Below are 13926 nucleotides of genomic sequence, written 5' to 3'. Positions count from 1 at the left end.
CACCGTACATTGCTCCGGGGCAAAGAAACACAATGATGCTTTTTATCCGACGCTGTGAAGAAGAGAACCACTAAAATTATATTCTACTCATTTGAACCGTTAAATAGCAACAATGTCCGTTAAGTGATTTAAAGTCCATCCAGTCAGTTTATTTTTTATTTTTACAAAAGCTACGATATCGTTCACAGGACTATCGTAACGACCACAATCAAAGTTAAACTGTAAGACCAATATGCTGTGATGGATTCACGAGCATTTACACACAATTTCCAAGAGAAACGCATTTGCAAAATATTGTGTTAAAGGCCTACTGAAATGCGATTTTCTTATTTAAACGGGGATAGCAGGTCCATTCTATGTGTCATACTTAATCATTTCGCGATATTGCCATATTTTTGCTGAAAGGATTTAGTAGAGAACATCGACGATAAAGTTCGCAACTTTTGGTCGCTGATAAAAAAGCCTTGCCTGTACCGGAAGTAGCGTGACGTCACAGGTTGTGGAGCTCCTCACATCTGCACATTGTTTGCAATCATGGCCACCAGCAGCGAGAGCGATTCGGACCGAGAAAGCGACGATTTCCCCATTAATTTGAGCGAGGATGAAAGATTTGTGGATGAGGAAAGTGAGAGTGAAGGACTAGAGGGCAGTGGAAGCGATTCAGATAGGGAAGATGCTGTGAGAGGCGGGTGGGACCTGATATTCAGCTGGAAATGACTAAAACAGTAAATAAACACAAGACATATATATACTCTATTAGCCACAACACAACCAGGCTTATATTTAATATGCCACAAATTAATCCCGCATAACAAACACCTCCCCCCTCCCGTCCATATAACGCGCCAATACAACTCAAACACCCGCACAACACACAGCCCAAAGTACCGTTCACCTCCCCAAAGTTCATACAGCACATATATTTCCCCAAAGTACCCAAAGTTACGTACGAGACATGCACATAGCGGCACGCACGTACGGGCAAGCGATCAAATGTTTGGAAGCCGCAGCTACATCTGTATGTATATACATGTATGTACTCACGGTACCGCGTCTGCGTATCCAACTCAAAGTCCTCCTGGTAAGAGTCTCTGTTGTCCCAGTTCTCCACAGGCCAATGGTATAGCTAATACACCACTTCCCACCTACAGCTTTCTTCTTTGCTGTCTCCATTGTTCATTGAACAAATTGCAAAAGATTCACCAACACAGATGTCCAGAATACTGTGGAATTTTGCGATGAAAACAGACGACTTAATAGCTGGCCACAATGGTGTCCCAAAATGTCCTCTACAATCCGTGACGTCACGCGCAAACGTCATCATACCGAGACGTTTTCAGCAGGATATTTCGCTGGAAATTTAAAATTGCACTTTACTAATCTAACCCGGCCGTATTGGCATGTGTTGCAATGTTAAGATTTCATCATTGATATATAAACTATCAGACTGCGTGGTCGGTAGTAGTGGCTTTCAGTAGGCCATTAACTACTTATAATACCGTCAAACATCCCCAGATATACAGTATATTCCAAGAACAACTTGAGTAGCGAGACATACAAACTCAATGGTGGCAGTGCGAATTCTTGACCGTAACAAATTTCGAGACATTCCGAGAAAATTTCCGGACGAATATGCAAAATTAGACACTTTTACTTAGAAGTAGTGTTGTCCTAATACCAATATTTTGGTACCAGTACCGGTAACAAAAGGTATTTCGCTTCTTTTCTGTACTTTTCTAAATAAAGGGGGAGCACAAAAAAATGCATTATTGGCTTTATTTTAACAAAAAATCTTAAGGTACATTAAACATATGTTTCTTATTGAAAGTTTGTCCTTAAATAAAATAGTGAACATGCAAGACAACTTGTCTTTTAGTAATAAGTAAACAAACAAAAGCTCCTAATTTAGCTGCTGACGTATGCAGTAACATATTGTGCCATTTTCCATTCTATTATTTTGTCAAAATTATTAAGGACAAGTGGTAGAAAATGAATTATTAATCTACTTGTTCATTTACCGTTAATATCTGGTTATTTTCTGTTTCAACATGTTCTATCTACACTTCTGTTAAAATGTAATAATCACTTATTCTTCTGTTGTTTTGGATGATACCAAAAATGTGGGTATCAATCCGATACCAAGTAGTTACAGGATCATACATTGGTCATATTCAAAGTCCTCATGTGTCCAGGGATGTATTTCCTGAGTTTATAAACATAATATAAATTTTAAAAAATCGAAAGAAGATTTTGTGATGCTAAAAATATCGATGTAATCAAAGTAGTATGGACTAGATAGCTCTTGTACTTTGTATCATCACAGTGGATGTTAGGTGTAGATCCACCAATAGTGTTTGTTTATATTGTAGCATCCCGGAAGAGTTGGTGCTGCAGGGAATCCTGGGAATTTGTTCTGTAGTGTTTATGTTGTGTTGCGGTCAAAATATTCTTCCAAAATGTGTTTGTCATTGTTGTTAAGTTTGGTTTCAATATATGGCACGTGTTTATGACAGTGTTGGCGTTGTTCATACGGCTACCCTTAGTGTGACATGTATGGCTGTTGAGTAAGTATGACCTTCATTCATTTGTATGTAATGTGTTCAAAGTTAAGTTGTTTGTCTTAATGGTTGATGTTTGGTCATAGAGCAATCTTGTTTTGACTTTGACAACTTCAGACCATTTTAATACTCCAAAAGTCATGATCCCGATGTGTTGCGGAGTGTATTGAAGCAAAAATAGCTTTAACTCGTCCTACAGGGATGATTCTTGAAAGAGATGTGCTTGACTTGTCTCCATGGAGACAAGGATTAATGATTTAGAAGGAGTAACAACACTGCGGATAGTTATTAGCCGCTAGCTCGCTAACCGTGTCTTAAAGCGTAAAATGTGTTGGGTTTTTTTCCATAACGAAATACAATCATGTGTGCTTACAGACTGTATCCCTGCAGACTGTATTGATCTATATTGATATATAATGTATATATTGTGTTTTTTACGTTGATTTAATAAAAAAATATATTTTTTATTTTATTTTTTATTTTTATTTTTTTATTTCTTGTGCGGCCCGGTACCAATCGGCCCGGTAGTTGGGGACCACTGCTATATAGTATATTCGTAAAACTTAATGACTTAGATTAGGATTAGTAATACGTATATAAAACAAGGGAGCTCTGCAGTAGTCGTTTGTTTTGCATAAGGCGCAGGTATCAAACTCAAGGCCCGCGGTCCAAATCTGGCCCGCCACATTATTTTATGAGGCCCGCGAAAGCCTGGAAATGATAATACATTAATAAAATGCTTAATCTTTTTTTGACTAAATATATTTGTTCTTTCCCCCATTCAAAACCATGTACTGCATGCATTAAACATACACATATTATATATTATTTTGTTAAAATAAAGATAAATACCATACTTGAATATCTGCTTGATCGATGATTTCAAAACAAATTATCAATCAAATTGTAGAAAAAAAAAGATAAAAAATTGTAGACTGTAAAATTTACAATAGATTTTACGGAATAGTTTTTTACCGTAAAATCAACTTTGGTACTGTTTTTTTTTCCATATACAGTAAGACACTTAAACATTAAAAAACAAACAAAAAAACATTAAAACAAGATTTTACAGTAAAAACAAACAAACTGGCAGCTCTGTTGCTTGAATTTTACCGCTAAAAACAGTGGTATGGTTTTTCTATTCCATTCCATTTATTCAATTGTTTTATATGCTGTAAAAAAATATAAAAAAAACACTGCTTTTACTGTAAAATTGCTAGTTTTTAAAGTAAAATGTAAATGGTTTTTTTTGCAGCTTATGTAAAAAAATAAAATATTGTTAATGTTGTTGTATTCATGTATATTCATATATTACTCATTGTTAAAAGCGGCCCTCTCAGGGCAATCGTAACTGCGAAGTGGCCCTCAATGAAAACGAGTTTGACACCCCTATACTGCAAAAAGTCAGTGTTCAAAAACAAGAGAAAAAAAAAAAAACGGGGTATTTTATTTGAACTAAGCAAAATTATCTGCCAATAGAACAAGAAAATAGAACAAGTAAAATTAGCTAACCTCAATGAACCCAAAAATACGTTCAAATAAGTATATTCTCACTAATAACAACTGTACTACTATATGAGTACGTATTTTCTATTGTTTCATTGAAAATTAAACAGCAAAGTCCATTTGGCCGTCATCTGTTTTAATATGAGACACAATTGTGTCAAAGTCATGATTTTTTTTTTCATGCTTGGAATAAGAAATGAATACTTTAAAAAAGTAGTTTTATACTTGTGAGTGTTGATGACATAGCTTTGCATCAGTTGATATTCTAGTTTCAAGCATGTTTTACTCAATATAGGTCATCAAATCTCAGCAACAAGCTGCAATATCTTACTGAGATCATTTAGGAGCAAAACCATTAAAACAAGTAAAATACTCGAACATAAAATCTGCTTAGTGAGAAGAATTATCTTATTAGACAGAAAATAAGCAAATATCACCCTTATTTGAGATATTTAATCTTACTTAGATTTCAGTTTTTGCAGTGTAGGCCTATTTTTTTCTCGAATTTTACGCGTAAGGGATGTTTATTTAATAACCTCTGCAGTGAATACTAGCTTTTGGTCTTTGGTCTTTAGTCGTAGGTACATAGTTCTGAACAGAAGGTTCTGTTCCCCAAACGTAAAACAACCAACTTTACTTTTACGTTGACGTCAAGCACTGTAAATTCCGATTTTTTTGTTGTTTATCGCCATTTTGTTTGATGTTGGAAAAAGATCAAATGAATGTATTTTTTGTGAGTAACTTTGAATAACTTTTTTCTCCCACAGACATGACCCGGATCACCATTGGGGGCCTGAAGCCCGAGACCACCTACGAGCTCAAGATGTCCGCCATCAACGGCAAAGGCGAAGGCGAGAGCAGCCCGACCAGCACGTTCCAGACCAAGCCAGTCCGTATGTACTCCGTCCTCACTTTGAGCCCTCCGCAATAATTGACGCCCGGTTACATACTTACCAAGCTTATATACGCAGAATCTTGATTTCAGTCCTTACTTTTTTCTAAATGCTTGGTTTTAGACATTGTGGTGCAATGTCATTAAAGCAATATTAGCTAGCTTTCAACTGTATCTCGCTGTTTTTTGTCTGTACTTCCTATTTTGCAATCTTATTGAGACTGCAAGCATAACATAGCTGACATAGTTCATACGAACAGCCGAGCGACACAATTCCAAATCAGTTAATCGGTAAAAACTTGCTTTCAGTCGTGTGCTTCCAGTCATTAGTTGCTGTCATTGTTTTTTCTCGGCGTCCTCCAGTGAAGAAAATGCATGGATTTGTTTCATAGTTTTGGGTGATCACACACAAATTAAGTATTATAAAGTACAGTATAGGCCAAAAGTTTGGACACACCTTCTCATTTCAGTGTGTTTTCTTTATTTTCAAGACTATTTACATTGTAGATTGTCACTGAAGGCATCAAAACTATGACACCTGTGATGTAAAAACCCTTTCAGGTGTCTTGAAGCTCATTGAGAGAATGCCAAGAGTGTGCAAAGCAGTAATCAGAGCAAAGGGTGGCTATTTTGAAGAAACTAGAATATCAAACTTGTTTTCAGTTATTCAGGTCAATGCCCAGGAGTTATAGTTTTGTAGCATTTACCATTATGACTCAATCCAAACAACCTTCCCTAGTCATGCCGCAAAAAAACTAAAATGCAAACAATACAAAATGTGAACACACGGTCACACATAACACAACCTGCTCACTGAACCTTGTGAATGTTATTTTTTTTTTAAAATAGACAGATGTAATCCATTAGAATACATGATGGGGAAAATGCAAAACTCTGTCTCCACGTATCCATGTTTGGCGTATTTTAGCTGCTTGAAATTTCTATTTGATTACAAAACTTTAAGGGGGTCGTCACAGAAGTAAACAAGGTAGGAGTTGAAATTTCACTTATAATATCCAATTATTATAATTATGTATCCATTATATTCATATAATATGTACACATGTATGTATAGGCTATATATACAGTACAGGCCAAAAGTTTGGACACACCTTCTCATTTCAATGCGTTTTTTTTTGGTTTTTTTCAAGACTATTTACATTGTAGATTGTCACTGAAGGCATCAAAACTACGACACCTGTGAAGTAAAAACCCTTTCAGGTGTCTTGAAGCTCATTGAGAGAATGCCAAGAGTATGCAAAGCAGTAATCAGAGCAAAGGGTGGCTATTTTGAAGAAACTAGAATATAAAACATGTTTTCAGTTATTCAGGTCAATGCCCAGGAGTTATAGTTTTGTAGCATTTACCTTTATGACGCAATCCAAACAACATTCCCTAGTCATGGCGCAAACAAATATAAAAAATGCAACTAATACAAAATGTTATGGCAGGGGTGTCCAAACTTTTTCCACCGAGGGCCGCACACGGAAAAATTTAAGCATGCGGGGGCCATTTTGATATTTTTCATTTTCAAACCTTAACAAAATATATGGATTTTTTTTTTTTAACCTTTAGGGCTCCCGGGGGCCATAAAGGGTCTCAGTCATTAAAATATAAAAAATAAGTCAAATTATTATTTTTTTTATTTAACGCTTACAGTGAATCTCTATACCAACTTCAGGTTGATATAAAGTAAAAAAAAAAAAAAAAAAGGTTTTATGACTTTTCTGTCAAAGACAACTTTGTTTTTTTATAGTAAAACTGAAATATGCAGTAATGCAGTATTTAGTATTAGAGCCTTAAAAGATCAATAATGCAGGACACCATTGATTTTAATTATTTAATATTTTTGAGTAATCACAGTGAAATGTTAAATAAAATCCTACTAAATATATTTGGGATCCAAAAGGTCCCCCACTCATAAAGTGATACATTTTTATTAGGTTTTTTTTAACTTTTAACACTTAAATTACGAGATCAACTTCAGATATATCTGTCGATCTTACGTTTGAACTATTATTTTGTTTGTATTATGCTCTTTTGTCAAATAAAACTTTGATGTTTTTATATGGCAACCACACAATATATGCAATATTTTTTCCACGTAAAACATTTTAAAGTGATATTTTTTAAGTAATAATTCATTATAACATAGATTTTTTGTCTTTTTTTTTTTTTTTTAGCAATTGCACAAAAAGGAAAAATAAACAAAGACAAAAGAAAAAAAACAGCCTGCATGGCAGTTTTGTGTCAATATTGCAACATTTTCTTGTTAGATTTCACCGCATTCCACTTATTTTTAAATGTTTTTTTAAATTTTTGCAATATTATCAATTTTGCAATTTTTGCAGAATGTGTGGCGGGCTGGTAAACAATTAGCTGCAGGCCGCAAATGGCCGCCGGGCCACACTTTGGACACCCCTGTGTTATGGTTTTGTAGCATTTACCTTTATGACGCAATTACACTACATTACTACTGCATTCCCCATCATGCGTTATAATGGATTAAATCAGTGTAATTTGTATTTATTTTTATAAAATTCACAAGGTTCAGTGAGCAGGTTGTGTTATGTGACCGTGTGTTCACATTTTGTGTTGGTTGCATTTTTTTTTGTTTGCGCCATGACTAAGGAAGGTTGTTTGGATAGGCTATATACACAGTACAGGCCAAAAGTTTGGACACACCTTCTCATTCAATGTGTTTTCTTTATTTTCATGACTATTTACATTGTAGATCGTCACTGAAGGCATCAAAACTATGAATGAACACATGTGGAGTTATGTACTTAACAAAAAAAGGTGAAATAACTGAAAACATATTTTATGTTCTAGTTTCTTCAAAATAGCCACCCTTTGCTCTGATTACTGCTTTGCACACTCTTGGCATTCTCTCGATGAGCTTTAAGAGGCTTGCTTGAAGCTCATCGTAAACCTTTTTTTGTTAAGTACATAACATGTGGTCATTCATAGTTGTGATGCCTTCAGTGACAATCTACAATGTAAGTAGTCATGAAAATAAAGAGAACGCATTGAAAGAAGAGAAGGTGTGTCCAAACCTTTGGCCTGTACTGTATGTTGCATCCAAACACCCTTTGCCGAGTTTTCCCAAGCGTCCGTGTTGTCTTGTTGTAGCCCAAAAAATGATCTGCGGTATTTACGGGTAATTATCTGTAGTTCATTTATTTTGTCTATCCGTGCAATCTGCTGGTTTTCGCGATGTAGGTCAATATGTTATCCTAAAAAACAAACGGCGGTATTTTACAAGGTATTTTCTGTACTTCATTTGTTTTAGCTAAAAAAAAATATATATATATATATATATATATATATATATATATATATATATATATATATATATATATATATATATATATATATATATATATATATATATATATATATACACTACCGTTCAAAAGTTTGGGGTCACATTGAAATGTCCTTATTTTTGAAGGAAAAGCACTGTACTTTTCAATGAAGATAACATTAAACTAGTCTTAACTTTAAAGAAATACACTCTATACATTGCTAATGTGGTAAATGACTATTCTAGCTGCAAATGTCTGGTTTTTGGTGCAATATCTACATAGGTGTATAGAGGCCCATTTCCAGCAACTATCACTCCAGTGTTCTAATGGTACAATGTGTTTGCTCATTGGCTCAGAAGGCTAATAGCTGATTAGAAAACCCTTGTGCAATCATGTTCACACATCTGAAAACAGTTTAGCTCGTTACAGAAGCTACAAAACTGACCTTCCTTTGAGCAGATTGAGTTTCTGGAGCATCACATTTGTGGGGTCAATTCAACGCTCAAAATGGCCAGAAAAAGAGAACTTTCATCTGAAACTCGACAGTCTATTCTTGTTCTTAGAAATGAAGGCTATTCCACAAAATTGTTTGGGTGACCCCAAACTTTTGAACGGTAGTGTGTATATATATATATATATATATATATATATATATGTGTATATGTCTTTTCCTATCAGCGCACTCTGCTGGTTTTTGGTATGTAGCGCGGTGCATTTTTTCCACGAGTAATCAGAGTTTGGCCTCAAAAACAAACTGCTGGGATTAAGAGGTACTTTTCGGTGGGGCGGTATAGCACCATTGGTAGAGTGGCCGTGCCAGCAATTTCAGGATTGCAGGTTCGATCCCCGCTTCCGCCATCCTAGTCACTGCCGTTGTGTCCTTGGGCAAGACACTTAACCCACCCGCTCCCAGTGCCACCCGCACTGGTTTAAATGTAACTTAGATATTGGGTTTCACAATGTAAAGAGTCACTCAAGAAAAGCTCTATATAAATATAATTCGCTTCCCTTTATGTAGTTCATTTCTTTCTGCTAAAATGTTTTGCTTTAGTCGCGTTTACCTTTCAGTACGTTGTGCTGTTTTTTTTGCCAAGTAGCGCATTGCGTTTGTACATTAAAAGATCGAGACGACAGTGTCAACATAGCTTTGTTAGCCTAGAAAACAAACAGTATGTGCAAGGTATTTTCTGTAGTTCATTTGTTTTGCTTTTTAGTCGTTTTTACCTATCAGGGCACTCAGTACATTTTTCAACTAATAATTCAAAACAACGTTGTTAACACGGACAGTTGAGCGACAAAATGTCTTGCAAATTTTTTTTAGTTCCAGGTGATTATACCCGAGTTAAGATTTTTTTCTACGTTCTATATTCTTTTTGCATATCGATCCACTACCGAGTTTTCCTTTGGACCTTCTTAATTGGACTCGTTTTGTTTTGTTAGCTGTCTTGCATCCATCTATTCTGTTCCTAATCAGTCGGTAATTCCGATAAAAAGACGTACTTTCCCCGTTCCCATTCTCATTTCACTATTTCTGTTTCTTCTTCTTCTTCTTCTTTTTTTTGTTTCGCTTGCATCTCACGCTGGTTTCCATCTGTTATTCCATCGGACCGCTCAGGCTTTTCTCTCACACGTAAGTCTCCTGTCCGTCTCGCCTGCTTAGTTTTCCCCCACCTTTCACCCCTGGAAAAACGAGCTTCGAGAGTATCGAATGAGAAGAACATTCCATGTAATTCATTCGCCCCCAATGTCAATTCACTATTTTTCCCAGATGGCATTGAGTTCCATTTTTCTAATGCGGCAGGTTCAGGTTTGTTAAGCAGCTTGATAGATTGATCCGAGCGCGGCGTAGCCCGTAGCGTACAGTAGTACTTAGCGCACCCTCCCTTCATTCCTTACTAGAAATCTGTCTGTAGTACAAATTAAGTCACGCTTGTGCACTGCAGCAATTTCAGCTCGTTAGTGTTGAGCGAGGTCTTCAAATGAGGTATACACTTCTGGGAACGGAGGTGTATTATCTTAAGGAAGTGCTCGTAATGTTAAAAGCTTTGCATTTAAAAATCCCCCCTTAAGGTTCACATTTAAAGACCTTCTCGTTAGCACTCGTGCGCTGCTTTCATTTATTTTCCGTCCTTTATTGCAATCTCAACGCTTTAAACAAAAATGTGTCGCTTTTTTTTTATGATACATTTAAGTCCCGCTTGCGCATAGTTCGGAAAATCCAGAAAGTGGCTTTGTTTTGCATCCTTGGTGTCTAAAAAAACTAAAACATGAGGATTATTCTCTTATTAATGTGTTTAAATAGTAATTATATTGTATTTATTTCTTTGTAATTAATTTGATATTTTTGTATTGTTTTAACATGAGTTAAAGCCGCATTTTAAATATATATTTTTACAATTCAAAATTCAAATACAAGAGGGAAAAAAAATACATTTGTTAAAATAATGTTTGGGGTGTCTCATAATCTCTATTGTCAATATAGTAATACTAACACACAGGTGTCAAAGTCAAGGCCCGGGGTCCAAATCTGGCCCGCTACATTATTTTATTTGGCCCGCGAAAGCCTGGAATTAATACGCATTAATATTTTCTTACTAAATATATTTGTTTTTTTCCCTTTTGACATGCATGCAATTGCATCTCTTTTAAAATTCAATATTATCAAAATCAAAATATTATATATTTTTTTGTTAAAATAAAGATAAATACTGTACTTAAATATCTGCTTGACTTATGATTTCAAAACAAATTATCAATGAAATTGTAGACTGTAAAATTGACAATAGATTTTACGGTATAGTTTTTTTTTACCGTAAAATCAACTTTGGTACTGTTTTTTTCCATATACAGTAAGACACTAAAACATTAAAAAAACAAACCAAAAAAAACATTAAAACAACAAGATTTTACGGTAAAAAAAAACAAAAAAAACTGGCAGCTCTGTTGCTTGAATTTTACCGCTAAAAACAGTGGTATTGTTTTTTATTCCATTCCATTTATTACATTTTTTATATGCTGTAAAAAAAAAAAACACTGCTTTTACTGTACAATTCTGGTGATTGAGCTGCCAGTTTTTAAAGTAAAATTAAAATATTTATTTTGCAGCTTATGTAAAACAATGTATATTCACATGTATATTCATATATTACTCATTGTTACAAGCGGCCCTCTGAGGGCAATCATAACTGCGATGTGGCCCTCAATGAAAACGAGTTTGACACCCCTGTACTAACACATCAGTCCACAGTTATTCTGGAAACTACTTAACAAAAGTACAAATTTAAAAAAAAATCCATAAAATGATTCTAATTCGGAAAATAAATGTTCTATATACTGTTGTAATAATAATTGACAGAATTCCACTTTGCTAACTATATTTAGTAATACAAAGTGCAGTGACAGTTACATGCTAACGTGCTAATACATGCTAAAAACAAGCTTTTTCATCGCGTTACAAAAAAATGTCCCAGCCACGCCCAAAAAACATCTTATTCTCACCATCTTCCAGCTACATCAGAGGCTCCGCCCCTTATTGTCTCCACCACGATGGCGCTTAGTGAGTATCCCCGGTTGTGCAGTGTGCTTGTCTTGTTAGCACAACAATCAAACGCTAACTGCATTGAAATTGAAGTGTGACAATTTGTTAATGAGGGTTTTTCCTCATTTGGAGTGACAATAACAGTATGGATTTGTGTGTGACAGCAGCGTATCTAACCAGGATGTATCACATTCATGGTAACATGTCTGTTTTCTCTGCGCAAAATTGTATCTTTGACTTTTTTTCAAAGGTTGACGTCATTGCAGTTGACCAACGTCACCGCTAAAAATGTGCTTTTGGGGATCAGCTGGTTTGGGATACGACTTGTCGTGGCGGTGAGCCGGGGAGGCGGAATAGGTTTGAAATGCATCGCAAGCCCGCTGCCGCGTTCGACGATATTATGAAGCGTGCAAAACCGTGCGTTGCTAGTCAGTGGACTAACTAGTTAGTGGTACCTCAATTTTCGAGTACCGTATTTTTCGGACTATAAGTCGCAGTTTTTTTCATAGTTTGGCCGGGGGTGCGACTTATACTCAGGAGCGACTTGTGTGAAATTATTAACACATTACCGTAAAATATCAAATAATATTATTTAGCTCATTCACGTAAGAGACTAGACGTATAAGATTTCATGGGATTTAGCGATTAGGAGTGACAGATTGTTTGGTAAACGTATAGCATGTTCTATATGTTATAGTTATTTGAATGACTCTTACCATAATATGTTACGTTAACATACCAGGCACGTTCTCGGTTGGTTATTTATGCGTCATATAACGTACACTTATTCAGCCTGTTGTTCACTATTCTTTATTTATTTTAAATTGCCTTTCAAATGTCTATTCTTGGTGTTGAGTTTTATCAAACAAATATCCCCCAAAAATGCGACTTATACTCCAGTGCGACTTATATATGTTTTTTTCCTTCTTTATTATACATTTTCGGCCGGTGCGACTTATACTCCGGAGTGACTTATACTCCGAAAAATACGGTACCTTAACTTACGAGTAATTTGAGATACGGGCTGTCTCTCAGCTCTACGTTGAGAGCACACCTTAGGTTACGAGCATTTTCCCCGTCGGTTGGAGTAGTATTTGTAACAGAATATATTGTTACACGCTGCTTCGTTTACACAAGAAGCAAACTTAAGTTTTGATTCGACAGAAGAAACAGACGTAAGTTTTGATTCGACAGTTGACACAGCATGCAGCCACAAACGTCCAAACGACAAACCTGTATCCAAAAAAATATTAAGAAGCTGCAAATACTTTGTTTGGCGTGTTTAAATTTGTTCTGTCTCGTCCTGACTCAACAAACAGGATTGTCAGTCATTACCGTTGATATCACTTGTTTTCAACTTTAACATCTTCAGTCCATCATTCAAAATGTGCCCATGTGGAACATAAACAGCGATTTCTTAGTTCCTATTGTTACGCGTGGAAGACGGCGTTGCCATATGTCACAAAAGAAACAAGCTGTATGAAAACAAGTGACTTAAATTAAGTGGACTAGGCAACACTAGACAGAGACACAGCAATAGTCCGATACCAAAAGTTAATGCTGAACAATATTATTTCATTATTTCATTAAATTATTATAGTTGGTGGTACTAACTGCTATTGTAATGTTTTTTTAAACAATTGTTCTTATCTAAAAAATTTTAAGGGTTTTCACAAGCCATGTTGCATGTTAAAATGTTGCTGATTTAAAATACATTTCAATGGAGGGCTGCTTTGAGATACGAGGGTTTTGATTTATGAGCTAGGTCGTGAATCGCAATGTGCTCGTAAGTTGTGGTACTACTGTACTTCCTAAGCTCGGTTGGTAGAGTGGACGGGTTACAGGTTCGATCCCCGCTTCCGCCATCCTAGTCACTACCGTTGTGTCCTTGGGCAAGACACTTTACCCACCTGCTCCCAGTGCCACCCACACTGGTTTAAATGTTACTTAGATATTGGGTTTCACTATGTAAAAGCGCTTTGAGTCACTAGAGAAAAGCGCTATATAAATATAATTCACTTCACTTCCTAAACGTTTGGACGCTTCCTTTAATGCAGTGCTTTTCAATTATTTCTATTACGCACACCCCCCCTTAGGAAGAAGAAAACATTTTGCCCGCCGTGA

At 35.8% G+C, this 13926-nt stretch overlaps 2 protein-coding genes across 3 annotated transcripts in view; both read left to right on the top strand.

The window, feature by feature from the left end:
• LOC133649970 (neural cell adhesion molecule 1-like) overlaps positions 1 to 4995 on the top strand; it is a 616992-nt gene extending 611997 nt beyond the window's left edge. The window contains exon 14 of the mRNA XM_062046685.1: positions 4832 to 4995. Within this exon, the coding sequence (XP_061902669.1) occupies positions 4832 to 4995 (164 nt within the window). The remainder of the gene's footprint in view (positions 1 to 4831) is intronic.
• LOC133651091 (neural cell adhesion molecule 1-like) overlaps positions 1 to 13926 on the top strand; it is an 881445-nt gene that overhangs the window by 267983 nt on the left and 599536 nt on the right. The window lies entirely within an intron of this gene.

Source organism: Entelurus aequoreus, linkage group LG05 (genome assembly GCF_033978785.1).
Source record: "Entelurus aequoreus isolate RoL-2023_Sb linkage group LG05, RoL_Eaeq_v1.1, whole genome shotgun sequence".
Lineage (NCBI taxonomy): Eukaryota > Metazoa > Chordata > Actinopteri > Syngnathiformes > Syngnathidae > Entelurus > Entelurus aequoreus.
Note: the sequence above shows the minus strand (reverse complement) of the source record. Positions and strands in the feature narration are given on the sequence as shown.